The sequence below is a fragment of the Scyliorhinus torazame genome, chromosome 18 (assembly GCF_047496885.1).
Source record: "Scyliorhinus torazame isolate Kashiwa2021f chromosome 18, sScyTor2.1, whole genome shotgun sequence".
Lineage (NCBI taxonomy): Eukaryota > Metazoa > Chordata > Chondrichthyes > Carcharhiniformes > Scyliorhinidae > Scyliorhinus > Scyliorhinus torazame.
In genome coordinates, this window is record NC_092724.1 from 156,237,745 (window position 1) to 156,257,078 (window position 19,334).

At 43.9% G+C, this 19,334-nt stretch overlaps 1 protein-coding gene across 2 annotated transcripts in view; it reads left to right on the forward strand.

Annotated features, from left to right (window-relative positions):
• The window catches only part of LOC140395660 (centrosomal protein of 95 kDa-like), a 54,222-nt gene extending 34,888 nt beyond the window's left edge, over positions 1-19,334 (forward strand). For both annotated transcript variants that reach the window (XM_072483701.1, XM_072483700.1), the window contains 9 exons: positions 240-412; positions 6,373-6,465; positions 8,954-9,101; positions 11,785-11,954; positions 12,158-12,232; positions 12,504-12,656; positions 13,512-13,658; positions 15,384-15,455; positions 16,013-19,334. In XM_072483701.1, the coding sequence (XP_072339802.1) occupies positions 240-412; positions 6,373-6,465; positions 8,954-9,101; positions 11,785-11,954; positions 12,158-12,232; positions 12,504-12,656; positions 13,512-13,658; positions 15,384-15,455; positions 16,013-16,189 (1,208 nt within the window). In that variant the 3' untranslated portion in view covers positions 16,190-19,334. The remainder of the gene's footprint in view (positions 1-239; positions 413-6,372; positions 6,466-8,953; positions 9,102-11,784; positions 11,955-12,157; positions 12,233-12,503; positions 12,657-13,511; positions 13,659-15,383; positions 15,456-16,012) is intronic.

Sequence of the window (19,334 nt, forward strand, 5' to 3'; positions counted from 1 at the left end):
TGCAATTAGTATCTAATTTATCAAACTTTGGAACTGGTGAGGAAATTCTGCATAAAATAAACAGACCGCTGTCAGTGGACATTTAAACTTGGACGTTTTGATGAAGACTGTACTGAAGTAACTGTTTTTACACTGATAGTTCCTGGATGTGAGAGTTTAGTAAATATATAATCAATTGCTTTGTAAAAATGTTTGTTAAGTATTAGATTAGTATCAATTCTTTTCCACCTATTATAAAGCACCACCACATACCAGGAGGCCAGCTCGTGCGCGCTCCCTATCTCCATCACCACCACGACGCACTCTACCAGCTGAATTTGAAGATGCCCTCAATAAAGACTCAAAGGGACAAATGAGGAGAATTCGCAGAGAGCTGCAAAAAGAAATGGACCATCAAAGGACGAAAGCAAAGGTAAAGTTAGTTCACCCCAGAACCTGACCAACTCTTATGAGCAGTACTTTTTGTAAATGTATTGGAATTTGAGGAATTTTACTGGACCTTTTACTGATGTGTAAATGTAATAAAAGATTCAGCTCTATTCTATACATAAGTGACCCGTATCATTCAGTTCCACATTGTAGTCACTTAATTGGGTCCTTTGACCCAAAGAAGAAGAGGTTTGAAAGAAGAGATGCTCTTGAGGTACGGCACCGAGGACCCGGGTTCAATCCCGGCCGAGTCACTGTCCATGAGTAGTTTGCACATTCTCACCGTGTCTGCATCAATTTCACCCCCACAACCCAAAGATGTGCAGGCTAGGTGGATTGGCCACACTAAATTGCCCCTTAATTGGAAAAAAAATAATTGGGTACTCTAAATTTATTTTAAAAAAGCACTTGGGTGTTTTACAATTCTGTGACACAAAACATTGGCATTGCGATCAAGGAGGAAATTTGTGGCTAGGTTGAGAGATTTGAGGTTTTAAAATTAAGAAATGAGTACCCAATTATTTATTTTTACAATCTGAGGGGCAATTTAGCGTGGTGAATCCACCTACGCTGCGCATCTTTAGGTTAAGGGGGTGAAACCCATGCAGACCCAAAGAAAAAGAGCAAATGAGTGAAAAGCCACCTTTCCTGTAATTGGGGAATCCGTGGTGTCCAGTCATTTTATTGGATAATCAGTGAATAAAGCAGCAAGTAGACAATACAGAACTTCCAATGCTTACTTAAAAGATGCAACACTATTGATTTTAGACAATCATTTGAAACAAAGAGAAAGGTGCAGGGCAATGAAGAAGGCATGGAAAAGTACAATTACAGACTACCCGAAATAAAAGAACTTGAGGCTGAATGGATTCCTTCTGTGCTATAAACTTCAAGCACAAACAAATGATAATTCTGGACACTACAACAAGCCAGTTTTCATGTAAAAGCTGATAACACCCAGCTCTACATCACCATCATCACCTCTCCGACTCCTCCAATGTTGATAAATTGTCAGATTGCTTATCCAACATCCAGTACTAAATTAGCAAAAATGTCCTCCAATTAAATATTGGGAAGACTGAAGCCACTGTTTTGGACCCTGCTCCAAACTCCATTCCATAATTACCTACTGAGTCTGAGATTAAGAGTGTCTGCTCACGACCTTTGGTATCAAGTTTGACCACCGGTTGAGTTTTCTGACCTCATTTGTCCCATTACTAAGATTGCCTATTTCTATCTCTAACTTTGTCCTTGCTGAAAACTCATTTTGTGTCTTTTTGTTAACTTTAGGCTCAACAATTCCAGTGCACTCCTGGCTGGTTTCCCATATTCTACTCTCCATAAATTGGTCATCCAAAACTCAGCTGTCCATGTCTTAAACTTGCACCAAGTCCCATTCACCTATTACACCCATGTTCACTTTCCTACATTGATCAATGGTCGAGCAAAGTCTGAATTTTAAAACCCTGATTTTCCCCCCCCCCCCACCCAAATTCCTCCATGACGTCATCCTTCCCCCATCTCTGCAATCTCCTCCAGTTCCACAACCCTGTGAGATATGGTCTTCTCTAATTCTGGCCTATTGTGCATCTCCAATTCTACCCAGAGTGGCTAAACAGCCTGCATGATTGGCACATCATCGACCACCTTACCGCTGATTAACAGTAGTAGCAGTGTACAATCTACAAAATGCACTGCAGCAACTTGCCAAGTTTCCTTCGACGGCACCTTCCAAAGCCACACCTGCTATTACCAAGCGGGATAAGGGCAGCTGATGCATGGGAATGCTACCACCTGCAAATGCCCCAAGCCATCCTGACTTGGATGTCTATCTCCGTATATTACTGTTGCTGGGTCAAAATCCTTCAAAAACAGAATTGTGGGTATACTTTTTTAATATTTATTCAAATTTTCAACAAACCACTCCAACCAGAAAGAAAATAAAATGCGCAAAACAAGCATGATATTTCCACCAAAATACAATAACCCCCATTTAACAAATAAACACGGCAGTGAGGAAAAACGCCCCACTCTAACTTAAACAAAACAGAAAAACCAAACTCTTTCTTCCCCCCCCCCCCAAAAAACCGGGTTGCTGCTGCTGTTGACCTCCACCTAACGTTTCACGAGAACGTCTAGGAACGGTTGCCACTGCCTAGAGAATCCCTGCACAGACCCTCGCAAGGCAAACTTTATCCTTTCCAGCTTGATGAACCCTGCCATATCGTTAATCCAAGCTTCCACGCTAGGGGGCTTCGCATCCCTCCACATTAGTAGGATCCTTCGCCGGGCTGCCAGGGACGCAAAGGCCAGAACTCTGGCCTCTTTCAGCTCCTGCACTCCTGGCTCGTCCGATACCCCAAATAGTGCTATCCCCCAGCTCAGCTTGACCTGAGTGTTCACAACTTTGGACATAGCCCTCGCAAAGCCCCTCCAGCGCTGGGCACGCCCAGAACATATGGGTGTGATTTGCTGGGCTCCCCGAACATCTCAAACATCTGTACTCATCCCCCCAAAAAATCCTCCTCGCCCCTGCCATGTGCGCCCTATGGACAACTTTGAACTGTATTAGGCTGAGCCTGGCGCAAGAGGAGGAAGAATTAACCCTACTCAGGGCATCAGTCCACAGATCGTCATCCAGCTCCTCCCACTTACCCTTTGACTCCTCCACCGAGGCCTCCTCCGCCTCCTGCAGCTTCTGATAGATCGCCGAGAACTTGCCTTCTCCCACCCATACACCTGAAATCGCCCTGTCCTGAATCCTTTGTGCTGGGAGCAGCGGAAATTCCCTCACATACCGTCTCACAAACGCCCTCACTTGCATGTACCTAAAAGCATTCCCGTGAGGTAACCCAAATTTCTCCTCTAGCGCCCCTAGGCTCGCAAAAGTCCCATCGATGAATAGGTCCCCCATTCTTTTAATCCCAGCCCGATGCCAACTCCGAAACCACCCCCCCCCCCCATCCATCCTACCCGGAACAAACTTGTGGTTCTCTCGTATCGGGGCCGAGGCCCTATGTCGCCTCCACTGCCCCCAGATCTTAAAGAGTCGCCGCCGCCACCGGACTCGTGGTGTACCTTGTCGGCAGAAGCGGCAATGGCGCCGTCACCAGCGCCCCCAGACTCGTACCCACACAAAACGCCACCTCTAGCCTCTTCCACACTGCCCCTTCTCCCTCCATTACCCACTTACGCACCATCGCCACGTTAGCTGCCCAATAATAGCCACACAGATTCGGCAGCGCCAGCCCCCCCTTGTCCCTGCTACGCTTCCAAAAACACCCTCTTCACCCTCGGGGGAATTGTGTGTTTATGTATACCACACAGACTGCATAAGATTTGGATGCAGGCAATTCTGCCCATTGAGTCTGCTCTGCATTCAATTAAATCATGACTGATATGATAATCCTCATCTCCACTTTCCCGCCTTATCCCTATATCCTTTGATTCCCTTACTGATTTTAAAAATCTGTCTATCTCGGCCTTGAAAATGCATAACAACCACCTGCAGTAAAGAATGCCACAGATTGACTTCCGGTGACGGCGGGCGGGAGGCAACCGCACAGTGGAGGGCTACCGTCCGGGAACGGCATTTTCGGGGGTTTAAGCCCGGTCCCAGGGTCCACGGTGGCGGCAAAAGCAGGAAGAAACTGAAGAAAAATGTCGAGGGTAAGCAAAGAATCGTCCGTAAAGAAAGCAGCTGAAGGTCCGAAGGAAAATGGAGGCTGGAGCACCAGGGGAGGCCACATTGCTTACGGCTGAAGAAATAACTAAGGTGATGGCTGCGGAACTCGAAAGGCAGTTTACAAGATACATGGAGACGATGAGGAAGGAGATGAGGGAGGTTTTGAGTGCGCTGGTGGAGAAGGCGATTTCCCCGGTGATGGCGGTGGCGAGCGCAGTGGTGGAGGTGCGAGAGCATGGAGAGGCGCTGAAGTAAGTCTGGGAGACTTTATTGCAGCACGGTGATCAACTTGCCTCGATGGGGAAGGAGATGCGGAAGGTGATGGACATTAACAAGGATCTGTGAGGAAAAATGGAAGACCTGGAAAACAGATCCAGGTGACAGAATTTGAGGATTGTGGGGCTGCCCGAAGGAGTTGAAGGACCGAGGCCGACTGAGTATTTTGCCGCGATGCTGGCGAAACTATTGGGGGAGGATCCCTCCCGATATGAACTGGATCGGGCTCATCGGTCGTGGAGGCCTGTACCAATGGCGAGTGAGTGTAGGGGGGGGGGGGGGGGGGGGGGTGGGGGGGGGGGGGGGGGGGGGGGGGAGGGGGAGTGGACTCTATAGGTCAATGGTGACCATGGGCGGTCCTGGACTCCTTTTTCTTTTTTGTTTCCACCATGGGAGGGTTTGTTTTATGGGGTGCATATATTGACAGGTCGGCCATTGTTTGGGGTGGTGGGAGGATAGGATCATTGGTATTGTTAAGGGGATTGATTTTGTATTTGTTACCGTTTACTGTTTGTGGGTGGGAATAAAAACATTTATTTAAAAAAAAAAAAAAGAATTCCACAGATTCACTGCCCTGTGAGAGAAGAAAGTCCTCCTCGTATGTCCTAAATGGGTGACCTCTTACTCTGAGATTATGCCCTCTGGTCTTAGACTCTCCTCATAAGAAAATTCCTCCAAACCCAGGATAACCTTGTGAACCTTCTCTGGACTGCCTCCAATGGAATATCTTTCCTTCGAAAACTGTCCACAATATTCCAGCTGAATTGGGTCAAGAAGACTATTCACCACCTTATGGCAATTAGGAATAGGTAATAAATGCTGGCCTACCCAGCAATGCCCACATCCTGTAAAATAATGAGAACATTGATGCCCATGCCTTCAATTGCCTCAGACCTAAGTTCTGAGGTACTCCCTACATGTCTGTCTCACTTTTTCGTCCTTTAAGACACTGCTTAAAACTTACTTTTCTTGACAAAGCTTTTGGTTATTTGACCCAATATAATGTGGCTTGGACATATTTTGTTTCGTAACACACCTGTGAAGTATCCTGGGATGTTTTAGTCCACTAAATGTTCTTCAGAAATATGAGTTGGATAGTTGTCATCATAATTTCCAAAACAGAACTGCAGCATCAAAAGCCAATCTGGTGCTGGGAGGTGTATGATCAGCAAAGTGATGGACAGTGATCTATTCTTTCATTTAAAAAAAAAAAAAAAACAATTTCATAATCTTTATTAGTGTCACAAGTAGGCTCACATTAACACTGCAGTTAAGTTACTGTGAAAATTCCCTAGTTGCCACACTCCGGCACCTGTTTGGGTTCACTGAGGGAGAATTAAGAATGTCCAATTCACCTAATAAGACCAAGTATGTCTTTCGGGACTTGTGGGAGGAAACCTACGCAGACGGTGACCCAGGCCGAGAATCAAACCCGGGTCCCTGGCGCTGTGCTACCGTGACGCCCAATTCATTCCCATTATCCCAAACCATGTCAAAGCTTTCCTGTAGAGAGGGTGTCGATAGTAGTTTTGAATACCAATCACAATGCAGGTCTTTTAATCAACGGTCGTTAATAGAACAAAGAAAAGTACAGCACAGGAACAGGCCCTTCGGCCCTCCAAGCCTGCGCCAACGCTGCTGCCCGTCTAAACTAGAATCTTCTCCCCTTCCCAGGGTCCGTATCCCTCTATTCTCATCCTATTCATGTATTTGTCAAGATGCCCCTTAAACGTCACTATCGTCCCAGCTTCCACCACCTCCTTTGGCAGCGAGTTCCAGGCACCCACTACCCTCTGTTTTTATTTTTAAAAAACTTGCCTTGTACATCTCCCCTAAACCATGCCCCTTGCACCTTAAACCTATGCACCCTAGTAATTGACCCCTCTACCCTGGGAAAAGGTATCTGACTATCCACTCTGTCTATGTGATGTTCTCCACCTAAATATTGGTTGACTTTTTTTTTAAACCCCCACCTCTTGCAGGCAGTGAGTGAATGTTACAGAGAAGAGCTGGAGACCTACAAAATGAAAGAGAAATCTAAAATGGAAAAAGAGAAAAAAAGTGTCAAGAAAGCAGTGAGTCATCCTGTCTAAATGTCTTAATTTGAGTTTCACCTGAAAATATAATTTAAAAAGACTATCAGTAACCTTCAGGCGAGCAGCTCATCAGTTTAAAAAAAAAAAAAACTCTATGTGGGCATCGCTAGCAAGGCCAACATTTGTGGGTGGCATGGTAGCACAGTGGTTAGCACTGTCGCTTCACAGCTCTAGGATCCCAGGTTTGATTCCCGGCTTGGAACATTAGAGTCTCTCTTTACGCAGACAACCTGCTCCTGTATGTATCGGACCAAGCAGAGGGGATGGAAGAAATCATGAGGATTCTGGAGGAATGTTGCTGGTTTTCGGGGTACAAACTAAATATGGGGAAAAGTGAGATGTTTGCGATCCAGGAGAGGTGACTGGGGAACTGCCATTTAGAGTGGTAGGGGGAAGCTTTAGGTATCTAGGCATCCCAGTGTCGCGGGAATGGGAACGGCTTCAGAAACTAAATCTGGCCCGACTAGTAGATGATTTCTGAAGGTGGGACGTGCTCCCGTTGTCATTAGCTGAGAGGGTGCAGACGAAGATGACGGTCTTCCCGAGATTCCTGTTTGTGTTTCAGTGTCTCCTCATCTTTATTCCGCGGTCCTTTTTTAAACGGGTTAACAAAGTGACCACTGGCTTTGTATGGGCGGGCAAGACCCCATGAGTAAAAAAGGGGATACTTGAGCGGAGCCGGGGCGAGGACGCTGAGAGATTTGGCACTGCCAAACTTCAGTAACTACTATTGGGCGGCGAATATAGCCCTGATTAGGAAGTGGGTGGTGGGGGGAGGGTCGGCATGGGAGCATATGGAGGCGGCTTCATGTAAGGGCACCAGCTTGGGGATGTTGATAACCGCACCTCTGCCTTCCCGCTGGCACGATACTCCACCAGCACCGTGGTGGTGGCGGCCCTGAGAGTCTAGGGGCAATGGAGGAAGCATGTGGGAGCGGAGGGAGCATCGGTCTGGTCTCCAATTTTTAATAATCACCTGTTTGCCCCGAGACGGATGGACGGGGGTTTCGGAGATGTCCGAGAGCAGGGATTGAGAGGATGGGGGATATGTTTTATAGAGGGGAGCTTTCCTAGCTTGAGGGAGCTGGAGGAGAAATTTGGATTGGCATGGGGGAACAAATTTAGGTACCTGCAGGTGCGGAACTTCCTACATAGATAGGTCTCAACCTTCCCACTCCTATCACCAAGGGGGATACAGGATAGGGTCGTTTCCAGAGTGTGGGTGGGTGAAGGGAAGGTCTCTGACCTATAAGGAACTCATGGGGTCAGAGGATACGCAGATTGAGGAGCTGAAGTGGGAGAAGGAAGTGGGAGGAGAGATAGAGGATGGTCTCTGGGCGGATGCATTGAGTAGAGTCAATGCGTCCACATGTGCCAGGCTCAGCCTGATACAATTCAAGGTCGTTCACCGGGCTCACCGTGACCCGGATGAGCAGGTTCTTTGGGGTAGAAGATAGGTGTGCGGGAGTGCCAGCGAACCATGTCCACGTTTTGGATTAGGGCTTAGGGGATTCTGGCAGGGGTTTGCAGATGTCATGTCCACGATGTTAAAAACAAGGGTGGCACCGAGTCTGGAGGTGGTGATTTTCGGGGTGTTGTAAGATCTGGATATCCAGGAGAAAGAGGCCGACGTTCTGGCCTTTGCTTCCCTGGTAGCCCAGAGATGGATATTATTAGCTTGGAGGGACTCAAAAGCCCCCGAGGTCAGAGACCTGGCTATCTTTCTCTGTTTTGGAGAAAATCAAGTTCTTCTTGAGAGGATCAATGTTAGGGTTTGCCCGGAGGTGGCAAGTTCGTCGACTTCTTTGCGGAAAATTAATCGTCAGCAGAAGGGGGGGGGGGGGGGGGGGTAGTTTAGCTTAGAGTAGGGGGTTAATAAAGGTGGGACCTGTAAGGGAGGAAGTAGGCTTTTGCACTGTTTATAGATTCATGTACATTGTTTATTTTGTTGCTGTTGTAAAACCAAAAATACCTCCATAAAATGTTTATTTAAATAAAAAAGTCTGCAACGACCCTTCAAAAGAGGACCCTACCTAGGTCCACTCCCCCACCCTATCCCTGTAACCCCTCCTAATCTTTGGACACTAAGGTAGTTTATCATGCCCAATCCATCTATCCTACACATCTTTGGACTGTGGGAGGAAACTGGAGCACCCGGAGGAAACCCATGGGGAGGAAGTGCAAACTCCAGACAGTCGCCCAAGGCTGGAATTAAATCTGTGTCCCTGGTGCTGTGAGGCAGCAGTGCTAACCACTGTGCCACAGTACCATCCATAATTAATGTCACAATTCACACACCACCGTGACTCTCAATATTCAGTCAATTTTTAATTCCCTGTTGCTGTTTGTCTTTAAAATATTTGTGCTAACTCATCACATGATCTTGCGAAGCTCCAGGCTCTTAAATAAATTGAGCAGTCTATTCCTTTTGCGTACTTGACACATCTGTTCTAAATCTGCTATGAAGGAACAAGAATATAAGGAAAATATCTTCAAAGAGACTCCAAAAACCCCACAGCCAGCGAAAGTTTACTCTGCAAAAACCACACCACGAAAGCCCAAGCATAGCCAGTGGACTCCGACAGGAGTGGCAAAGCCAAAGAAAGCAACTCCAAGTAAGAATTCAAAGATGGCTTGATTCTGCCAAGTGGAAAATTGTGATTGAGAGAAATGTGTTAACTTGTGGAACCACCAAGGATAATTGTAACCTTGAGCCAAAATACACTGGATAAATCAGCACCCCCTGGCCACCCTTTGAACCTTGCCCCAGTATTTGCTGTAATTTTAACCTGTGTTTTTACTTTCCTTCTGTTTTCAGAGGAGAGGCTGGGCTATGAATGTCTGCTATAGCCATCAACAACACGCACTTGTACAGTTTCTTTAGCATAATAGCGCCTACCTGGGTGGCTCATGAAGGGGAGGGAGAGGTGAATGGATGTCGAGCAGGTGCCAAGGCAAGAGTCTGGGAAGATGATCAAAGAAGTGGCTAAACATTGGGCTTGGACAGAGATGAAGCGAGTTGGAAGAATTTGGGGATAGAATGCTGGACCTCGTTGGCAGAAAACTGCCATTGATTGTGGAGCAAGGGAAGCAAGAAAATGAGCAGCGAGTTGGATTCAGAAGATGGGAGAAGGAGCTGGGATACAACAGCTGGCTGAAGCCATGCTTAAGCTGTAAGAAAGATAAAACCGGGAAAGAGAGACCAGGAGATTTGCTTTTAAGCTATTCAAGATGGCCCACAAATTGAATAGTGTAGCATGTTTTCAATGTTTGTGTACTATTAAACCAATCCATTTTTATTCAGATTGACAGTCTCCACCCTCAACAAGTTTTAGCAGTCAAAATTGGGAATGGCCTCCAGCAATCTTCCAATTTCTATCTTGGCATAGGCAATAAACACACATCTCACCCTACTGAAGCTCCTCCATATCTTAACCACCTGCAGAGTTGATTTTTCCAATAGTGGCTACTTTCTCCCTTGACAAGATCAACTTGCTCTCCCTGTTAGCACTTTGCCAGCTTTCAGCGCCACTTCAAATTAGTTGCAACCAAATCTATTGCCTGCGTCCGATTGTGCGTCGTCTGTTTTCAGTCATTTTTTAAAAATTAATAAATTCTGCCATTTCATCTGTAAGAACAGAGGTCTTCAGTCCTCTTTAAACCACTTTACATATTTTCAGCTCTGTGCATTTTAGGGTCGTAGGGCTATATGCAAGCTATTTGACTCCCCTCATTTCTGTGACGAAGTAGCCCGCTGGTCGATTGAAAGAATTTTCCAATTAGCCTTCGTCCTCTTTCTCCATGAGCAAGTATTTATTCAATTCTCGTCCGCTGAAAGATTTCAGACAGTCTACCCCAGATCATAGCTCATAATTCTTTTTTATACATAAATTTTTGTGATGATTTACTCTTTAGTTGGGGCCAAGATAAGATTTTTTTTTTCTAATGCTTGGCTATTAAGAACCAAGAACAATACAGCACAGGAACAGGCCTCCAAGCCTGCACCGACCATGGTACCTGCCTAAACTAAAACCGTATGCACTTATGGAATCTGTATCCTTCCATTCCCACCCTATTCATGTATTTGTCTAGATGCCCCTATCATACCTGCTCCCAGCACCTCCCCAGGCACCGCCTTCCATATATATTTATATCTTTGCCGAGCCAAGCTCTTTATGAACTGTTTACAGTTTATAACCAGTGTGATTGACTTTTGGTTGTCATATCAATGCAGTCAGCATCACTTTGTACTGCAACATTGTGGTGAAATATTAGACATGATAGCAGGTATATTCCAATATAAATGGTAGCACCTATATAACAACAGCCTCACAGCACCAGGGACCCAGGATAAATGCCACCCTTGGGTGACTGGAGTTTGTACTTTCTTTCCTTGTCTGTGTGGGTTTCCTCCAGGTGCTCCAGTTTCTTCCCACAGTCCAAAGATGTGCATGTTAGGTGGATTGGCTATACCAAATTGCCCCTTGTTGAAAGGTTAGGTGGGGTTATGGGGCTAAGGCAAGAGTGTGCACCTAGGTTGGTTAGGGTGCCCTTTTGGAGGGTTGGTGCAGACGCGGTGGCCGAATGGCCTCCTGCGCTGTAGGGATTCTATTCTCTTCAAAGGATTGGGGCTCAAGTACACTCATTGTTGCCCTCTGGTGCTGGTTACTTGTCTTCATCAATTGATGGCAAATTTGGTTGCTGCCATCTAGTGCATGGTTGATAAACTGCACACACAACCTGCATTACATCTTCACCTACACATGTCCCAATCTGACAGTCTGTCAAAATTTTAAAACTGCAGGATTGACTGCCCTGAATATACTTGCTTTTCTTCATTTTAATAAATTTCGAGTACCCAATTATTTTTTATCTTCAATTAAGGGGCAATTTGATGTAGCCAATCCACCTAACCTGCGCATGTTTGGGTGAAACCCACGCAGACATGGGGAGAATGTGCAGACTCCACACTGATAGTGACCCAGAGCCAGGATTCGAAGGACCCGGGTCCTCAGCGCTGCAGTCCCAGTGCTAACCACTGCACCACATGCCACCTGCGCATCTTTGGGTTGCTTGGGTGAAACCCACGCATAGGGAGAAGTGCAAACTCCACACTGATAGTGACCCAGAGCTGGGATTCGAAGATCCCGGGTCCTCCGCGCTGCAGTTCCAGTACTAACCACTGCACCACATGCCACCCTGCATACTTACTTTTCTATGAGGTATTAAGGTTCATTCGATGTGCTGTTTTCTCTAGACAAGGACATTTAAGTGTGTCTTTTGGTTTTCTTTTTGCAGTGAAGATACAAGATAATGACCTCCTACCATTATTATTGGAAGAGTTTCCTTATCTGCCGATATCTCCGCACACTCTGAACCGGATGTGGAAGCAGCAGTTTAAGCAGATAGAACAGTTGATCAAGTCTGGTCTTGATCAGGACCGGAACCAAACCAAGCTTCAATCAGCAGTGAGTTGAGTCTCATCCCTCACCTGCTCTGTTCAACAAGCCAGATGAAATTTTTATTGTGCTGTTATTTTTGCTTGCTTCTGATGACCTGGCCAAAAATGTGGGTGGGGGGGTTACTACAGCTTTTATATTCCGTGTTTGCTGGGATACAACTAAGCTGTAAATTCCTGATGACTCTCCAATGATAACTATTTTCTCATCAGATTGAAGATGCCCAGAAAAAGCACGATCTCCTGATCAATATCATGAAAAAGGAGCAGGATCATAATCAGCGTCTGGTGAGGCTTGATAAAGAGTGCAAGCATGAGTATATTTAACTTTCCAATAATGTACCTGTTGTAGAAAACAACATTGTTATTGACACTATTGGGGTGGGTGGCGGGGAAGAGACCTGGGTCTGAACTCTCTTCGTAAACTCTTTCGGGAATGTATCATCTGTTTTAGCTTTCTACCGGGAGCCATCTAGTCACATTTAAATGTCTGCTCCCAGAGCTCCTTGTGGTACCGCCTTTGCATGAAATAATCCCCTCTTTTCTACTTCACCTTCAGAAAGAGTTTAAAGAACGAATCCGACAGCAGAAATCTTCCCAGAACAAGATGAAGGAGCAAAGGCAGCAAATTGCCCGTGCTAAGAAATACTATACTGACTACCATGTTCAACTGCGTGCAAAAATGATGCGAGCAAGGACTCGGGAAGAAAGGGTGAGTATGGCTGACACAATGGGCCAGATGGCTTCCTGTGCTGTACAGGTTTATGAATCAATGTGTTAATTTGTGTTACCAGCACCATACTCTTGGACATTCACTTACAGTGCAGCAGCAATGTTGATGTGAAGCAGATCATTTTGCAGTGACATTTTTGTTGTCAGTGAAAAGTGGAGTCCTTGGCTGGAATGAAGCAGTGAAATTCATTTCTTCAAGGGACCTGAGTCCAACTGGGCCCTGATTTCACTTTACACTTGTATTACTGTTTACAGTACCCACCCCCCCCAAAAAAACCCACGTTTTACAGGCCAGTCCACAATAGTATTTGCTTTTTTGGTTTTGTTTTTAAAAAAACTGCCTCTTCTAACACACTTTCTGGCACTGCCCTCACTTGGTTTTATGCTCATCTGTCTTCATGTAGCCTCAGAATTCCTGAAATGTGTTCTCATTTCAGCTCTGTACCACCAACTCAAATATTCCAACATATCTTTTGGGCCTCCTGCTTAGGTACTCTGTATTGTCCCTCTCCAATCACCTTGCTTGGGAGTAGCTTCGTTACTGTTATTTTTTTCCTCCAGCCCACCTCTGGACTTTCCTCACTCTGATCATTTCCAGATGAGCATGAACTTCCTCCAATTGTATTAAGACCAAAGCCATTCTGTTTGACTTGCCTATTGCTACATTGAAGGCACCATAAAAGTCACAATTATTGGTGGGCACATTACAAAAGTGACAAGCCAGCAATTGCTGTTGCAGGACATGCATCTCTGAATAAGAAAAAAAGTACAATTGTATTAAGTGAGAAGTTACTGTAAATGTATACAGCAGCCTAATTTGTTATTTCCCTTAAAGATTTTTAAAAACCTGTTTGAGGAGGGTTTGGAGATTCAGAAACAGCGATTGCGTGACTTGAAGACTTACACCAAAGAGAAGCGACAGGAGTACAATAAACGACAAAAGGAAGAACTGCAGTCAATGGAGAATTACTATCGAGATCAGGTATTAGTATAAGGTTCAAACTTAGCCTCTATTTTGATAATATTCTGCTGCAATAGAAAACTACAATATGTGCCTAACATGGAAGAATAAACTCTTGATGTACCTATTCTTTTTTTTTAAATTTTTTATTAAAGGTTTTCATAAAATATCAATAACAATAAGAAAAAAAGAACCCAACAGGGTTAAGTACAAAACACAATCTAAAAAAGCAACCCCCAAACCCCCCCCCCCCCCGTACATAAATAATAAATTAACATTAACACCCCGACTTGACACAACAGGTGTATACACCCCCTCACACCCTCCAGTGTAAATAACAAACAAAAATAAAGTTTTAAACCCCCCCCCCCCCCCCCACCCTGAGCTGCTGCTGCCATTAACCAATGTCTATCGTTCTGCCAGAAAGTCTAAGAACGGTTGCCACCGCCTAAAGAACCCTTGTACCGACCCTCTCAAGGCGAATTTCACCCTCCAATTTAATGAACCCTGCCATAGCGCTGATCTTGGATTCCGCGCTTGGGGGCCTCGCATCTTTCCACTGAAGGAGAATCCTTCGCCGGGCTACCAGGGACACAAAGGCCAGAATTCCGGCCTCTTTCGCCTCCTCCATCACCTGGTAAGTTTCCGAGACCTTCCCCCCCCCCCCCCCCCCCCCCCCCGAGCGCACCCTGTCCTGTACGTGGCGGTAGCCGCGGGAATTCCGCCACCTGCCAAACGCCCTTGCCTGTAAGTACCTTGATGTACCTTTTCATGACCCGACTTCCTGAAGCATTGCCACAGGCAGTCAAGTTCTATTTGAAGGCATTGTACAGAAATGCTGTGTGTAAATTCCCATAAGCAGCCATGTAATAAAGTGGCAGATAATGTTTGAGTTTTTAAAATAGATTTAGGAGCAATTTAGTGTGACCAATCCACCTACTGTGTGCATCTTTGGGTTGTGGGGGCGAAACCCATACAAACACGGGGAGAATGTGCAAACTCCACACTGAGTGACCCAGAGCGGGATCGAACCTGGGACCTCTGTGCTGTGAGACAGCAGTGCTAACCACTGCACCACCCCCTAATGTTTGAGCGTTAATTGGAAGAACTCGCCTGCTTTTTGAAATAGTACTGGGGAATCTTTCATGCATACTTGAGGGAACAGATGGGACTTTGAAAGGCCCAATGCTGAATGACCGCCTGGCTTATGTGCTCCAGTCTGAAGCAGATGATCTTGGGTTCAAGCCCAATTTTTAGATTGCTGCTGTAACTATGGTCCAAACGGATTTCTTAACAAAGGAGTTTATAGCTTAAAGGACAAGGTGGGTCTAATATCTGTCTTACCACTGATTTTTCACATTACCCGTACCAAAAAAATATACTAGAATTGGAATCCATACATTTTCCCCAGACCAGCTTTTATGCATACACCAAGCAGTTTGCAAAACCAACTGAACCGCCGCCTACTGTGGCATAGTGGAAACGAGGGGCGGGGGGGGGAGGATTGTTTTGACAGTGATTTAGCATTCAAAATATTGTAATTAGTTTTTTTAACACTGATTTTTCAGGGTGATGCAAAATTTCACAAGTTATCCATAAATCAAATCACCAATGAAGATTTTCTTTGCAGAATTGTTCTGTAATGAGGTTTACAATTGTGTATGTGTACAAAAGTGTGGTTTTATAATTGGTAATGATCAGTGGTGCCTGCAACTTACTAGTTGAAAGTCTTTTGTTTAAATCTAGTTTGTAATGTTGGCTGAAACGCTGGCACAGGAGCGGCAGAAAGTTGGCATCCGAGAGACTGCACAAAACAAGGTAACTTTTCATTTTCTTCCATTCTAGAAGATTGTCTCCTGACGGAGTCATTTAAAAACAAAGCTGCAATAAAGAACATAGCCATTCTTTCCATCAGGAGTCTGCAGAGTAATTGATATTTTTACAACCAACTTGCATTTCTCCTGTACAGAAGCAGTATAGCAATGGCAAATTGTAGACACAAAGCTCCTTTTATGTAGCTCCTTTACCATTATTTTTTCTCTGACCAATTATCAGTAGGTAATCCAGTACAATGTTTGAATCACATTGCTGTAATCTGAGCTAAATTGTTGAGCAGATTCAGAAGATGATAGTCCTTTCTAAAATAAATTTTTGAAAAGAGTACGCGATTATTTTTTCCCCAATTAAGGGGCTAGCATGGCCAATGCACATAACCTGCACATCTTTTGGGGAGAATGTGCAAACTCCATATGGACAGTGACCTGGGGCCAGGATTGAACCCGGTCCTCAGCGCCATAGGCAACAGAAAATTATAGTCCTTGCTGTAAGTTTGAGGGTGCTTACTTCCAAGTTGCTAAATCCATTTAAATTTCTAGGCACTCCAAAAATGGAAGAAAGAACTACGTGCAAAGATGGAAAAGGAGATCCACGAACTCCAGGAAATGATCATACGGGATGATGATGATGTGTACTTCAGAGAATTGGAGGCAGAAAGGGTACAGCGGCGACTCCAGATGGCATCGTTCCAGCACAGTAACACTCCATCACTATGAACATTTGCTATTCTGACGAATGAGTTCTTGGGCACCTATACAAAGGGCTCAGGTAACCAAAGCACAACGATACTTTCCTAAAAGCTCAAATGCATTTATTGTTCAACCCAGTCAGAGAAATTGAGCAGATGTACATGATAGGGAAAATGTGAGATACATTCTCAATAATTACTGTTGATCTAACTTCTTCATTATTGTGTGAAAACTTCTCATTTTTGTACAATTCCTAGGTTCTGAGATTTTTTAATATAAATACCGCTTTAACACCCTGGAAGGGCAGTAATTGTTATGCTGGATAGATGAGTGGATCTTTTACAATGTCAGGGTCTTCAAATGCTGGCTGGTTGTTTCATGTTAGATTTTGTTGCATGACTACCCTCAGCAGTAGGGAGCCATGGATGCTTAAAAGATGATTGGACATTAATGCTGTAAAACTCTTAAAAAAAATATACAAAGTAATTTTTGGATTATCCTGTACAGTGGATAACTGTCTATACCTAAAATTTACTAGCAGAAATGGGCTAGTTGTATTGATCTAATGTTTTCTACATGATCATGTTGAGAGACTAATTTATTAAACCTTTTTCTAAAAATGTATCCAAGCAAACGCTTGCTGTGATCTTTTGAGGCTTGCTGTGAGCAGTATCTGCATCATTAACAGGGATGTTACTAGGAAAAGTAAAATATTGCTCAGCTATTCTATTCACCAGGTTTGCAAGACTTTTGGCAAAGTTGTAGCACCTGCTGATCATATTTTCAGTTGCCATAGATGAGATATTTTAAATTAATGTTGTAAGCAAGTGCCGACAGTAGTGTTCTGGCTTAATTCAAATAATACAAGTCTTTTCCAAACATTTAATGAGCATCAACAGCAAAGTAAAAGCCACCTTAACTAAAGCTTCGAGGGTCACAGGTTGGATGCAGCTGCTACATGTTTACTTCTTCTGTTTACACAGTTCGTTTTTCACAATGACGGCTGTTGTTACCTCTGTCCATTAGGCATCTGCATCAGGTGTTGTTTTAAATCCCATGTAATCTAGGCAGACAATTAAATCCACTATTAAGTCAGCTGTATTATTAGGGGTGCTATCTTGCAGAGGCCTACTTGCCTGAATAGAAACACCAATGTTCTTTGAGCCAACTAACACCACTTTAAAGGGTCAGGAAGGATTTTCGGCATTACAGCAATGGAAATAATCATTTGTTGAAGCTAGGCCAACCACGTCACTTCTATTGGGGAAAGTGGAGGGATGGGTTACTCAGAGTCCAGCCACAGAGTGTCAAACGTGGAACCTACAGCTACATTATAAAGGAAGAGAATAAAAATAAATTGTAACAATGGCCAAGAACTTGTCGTTGACATCCTTTCTTGACTGCATCATGTTTATAGAGGAACAGGCGAGTCACTAATAGCCATTAAAACGTTTTTGTATGCCATTTAAAATAGTGATCTTCACCTTAACATCCACTGTTACTGTTCCATTTGCAGCTGGACTAACAATTCAGAGACATGTTTTCCCCCATGACATCTGGGTAATTAAAATTCAGTGAAAAAACTTGAATAAAAATCTAGTAGTAGGATGGCCGAGAACTAAAGGTTGCTATAAAAACCCATGTCCTTTCGGGAAGGAAATTTGCCATCCTTATGTGGTCTGGCTTACATATGATTTGAGATTCACGGCAGTGTGGCTGACTCGTGTGGCCCTCTGAAGCATGCATGAATCATTTACAAAAAAGCAAAACAAGTAAATTTAGTGCTGTGGGGAGCTAAAGTGATATGGGTGGGATGTGAAAGGTGCAAAACATATGATACACAAATCAAATATTCAATATTTCACATTTTACCTGTTTCTAATTGGAAATACAGCAAAGCTATAATTTCTAGTGTTGGCATGTTCCACAAAGCTAGATGGCAGAGGGCCTGCATGGTGCACATTACCAAAAAGGTGGCTGCACCACGATGGAATGTTGTTTTATAACATTCTGCCAGATGCTCGCTGAAATATTCCCCCACACCACCCATGCAAGTGTCTGTTTGGATATTGGAGAATCTATTTGAAAGATTGGTATCTGACATGCTAACCAACAACAGTGTTTTCTGCTGCCATTAATGTATGGGCAATAGATAGGCTATAGTTTGAATAACAGACATTCACATCTTGAATTCTGACAACCAAATTAAGTCAGCTGTAAATGTTTAAAGGAATATACATTTCTGGAAATAGCATTGAGTCATTCAGCCCACAAAGTCTCTGGCTGATGTTTTTCTCGATAAGCCATCAACCTCTATCCTTAGTTTTTTTTCTTACTCTTAATATTTCTCTTGTGATCAACTGTATCCTTTTGAAAATAATTTAAGCACTGTTTTAATTGTTTGTGGCATTAAATTCCATCTGTCCAATCTGTTAGCTTTATGCAATCATACAACTTTACTAACAAGTTTCCAAGATACCCCTTTATTTAAGAGCATAATATTCTTGATTCTTAGTATTGAATTAAGTAAAGTCACCATAGTCCCAGATGGCCATAGGCTGCTTTCCCCTTTGAGGGGGAGAGCTGACTGGTGGTGATTTAACCTGAGGATCACCACACCTCAGACGAGGATGGTGTGTACTTCAAACTAGTTATTCTCTATGAGAAAATTTATAAAATCTTAGTTGGACTACACATGGACAGTGAAAATTTGGTCACCATTTTATAAAAACATAGACGCACTGATAAGTTCAAAAAGGTTTTATTAGAATACCAGAACAGGGATCCTTTCAATCGAGAAGTCTAGGTGGAGGGTTGTTGCGATCTCATTAGACGTCTTCAAGGTTATGAAGGTTTGATGGAGTAGATTTAGAGATGTTTCCATTTATGGGTGATTGATTCCCTTAATTATCCTAATTTAGTGCACAGCACACAAGATCATTAGAGCACTCAAAAAGCAATTCCATAAATACAAATTAAAAAGACAGGCTCATTAAGTGATTTAAACCTGGTAAAAAAAAAAAAATCAAAAAGAACTGTAACAGATGATAAGTGTTAGATATATAGAATAACTATTTGATGCCTAAAAATAGATCACCACCTTCAAGTCGCTCTAATTCCTTGTTACTTTTGCAATTTATTATATGCTGTGAAATAAAAAATTTTGGCTTAA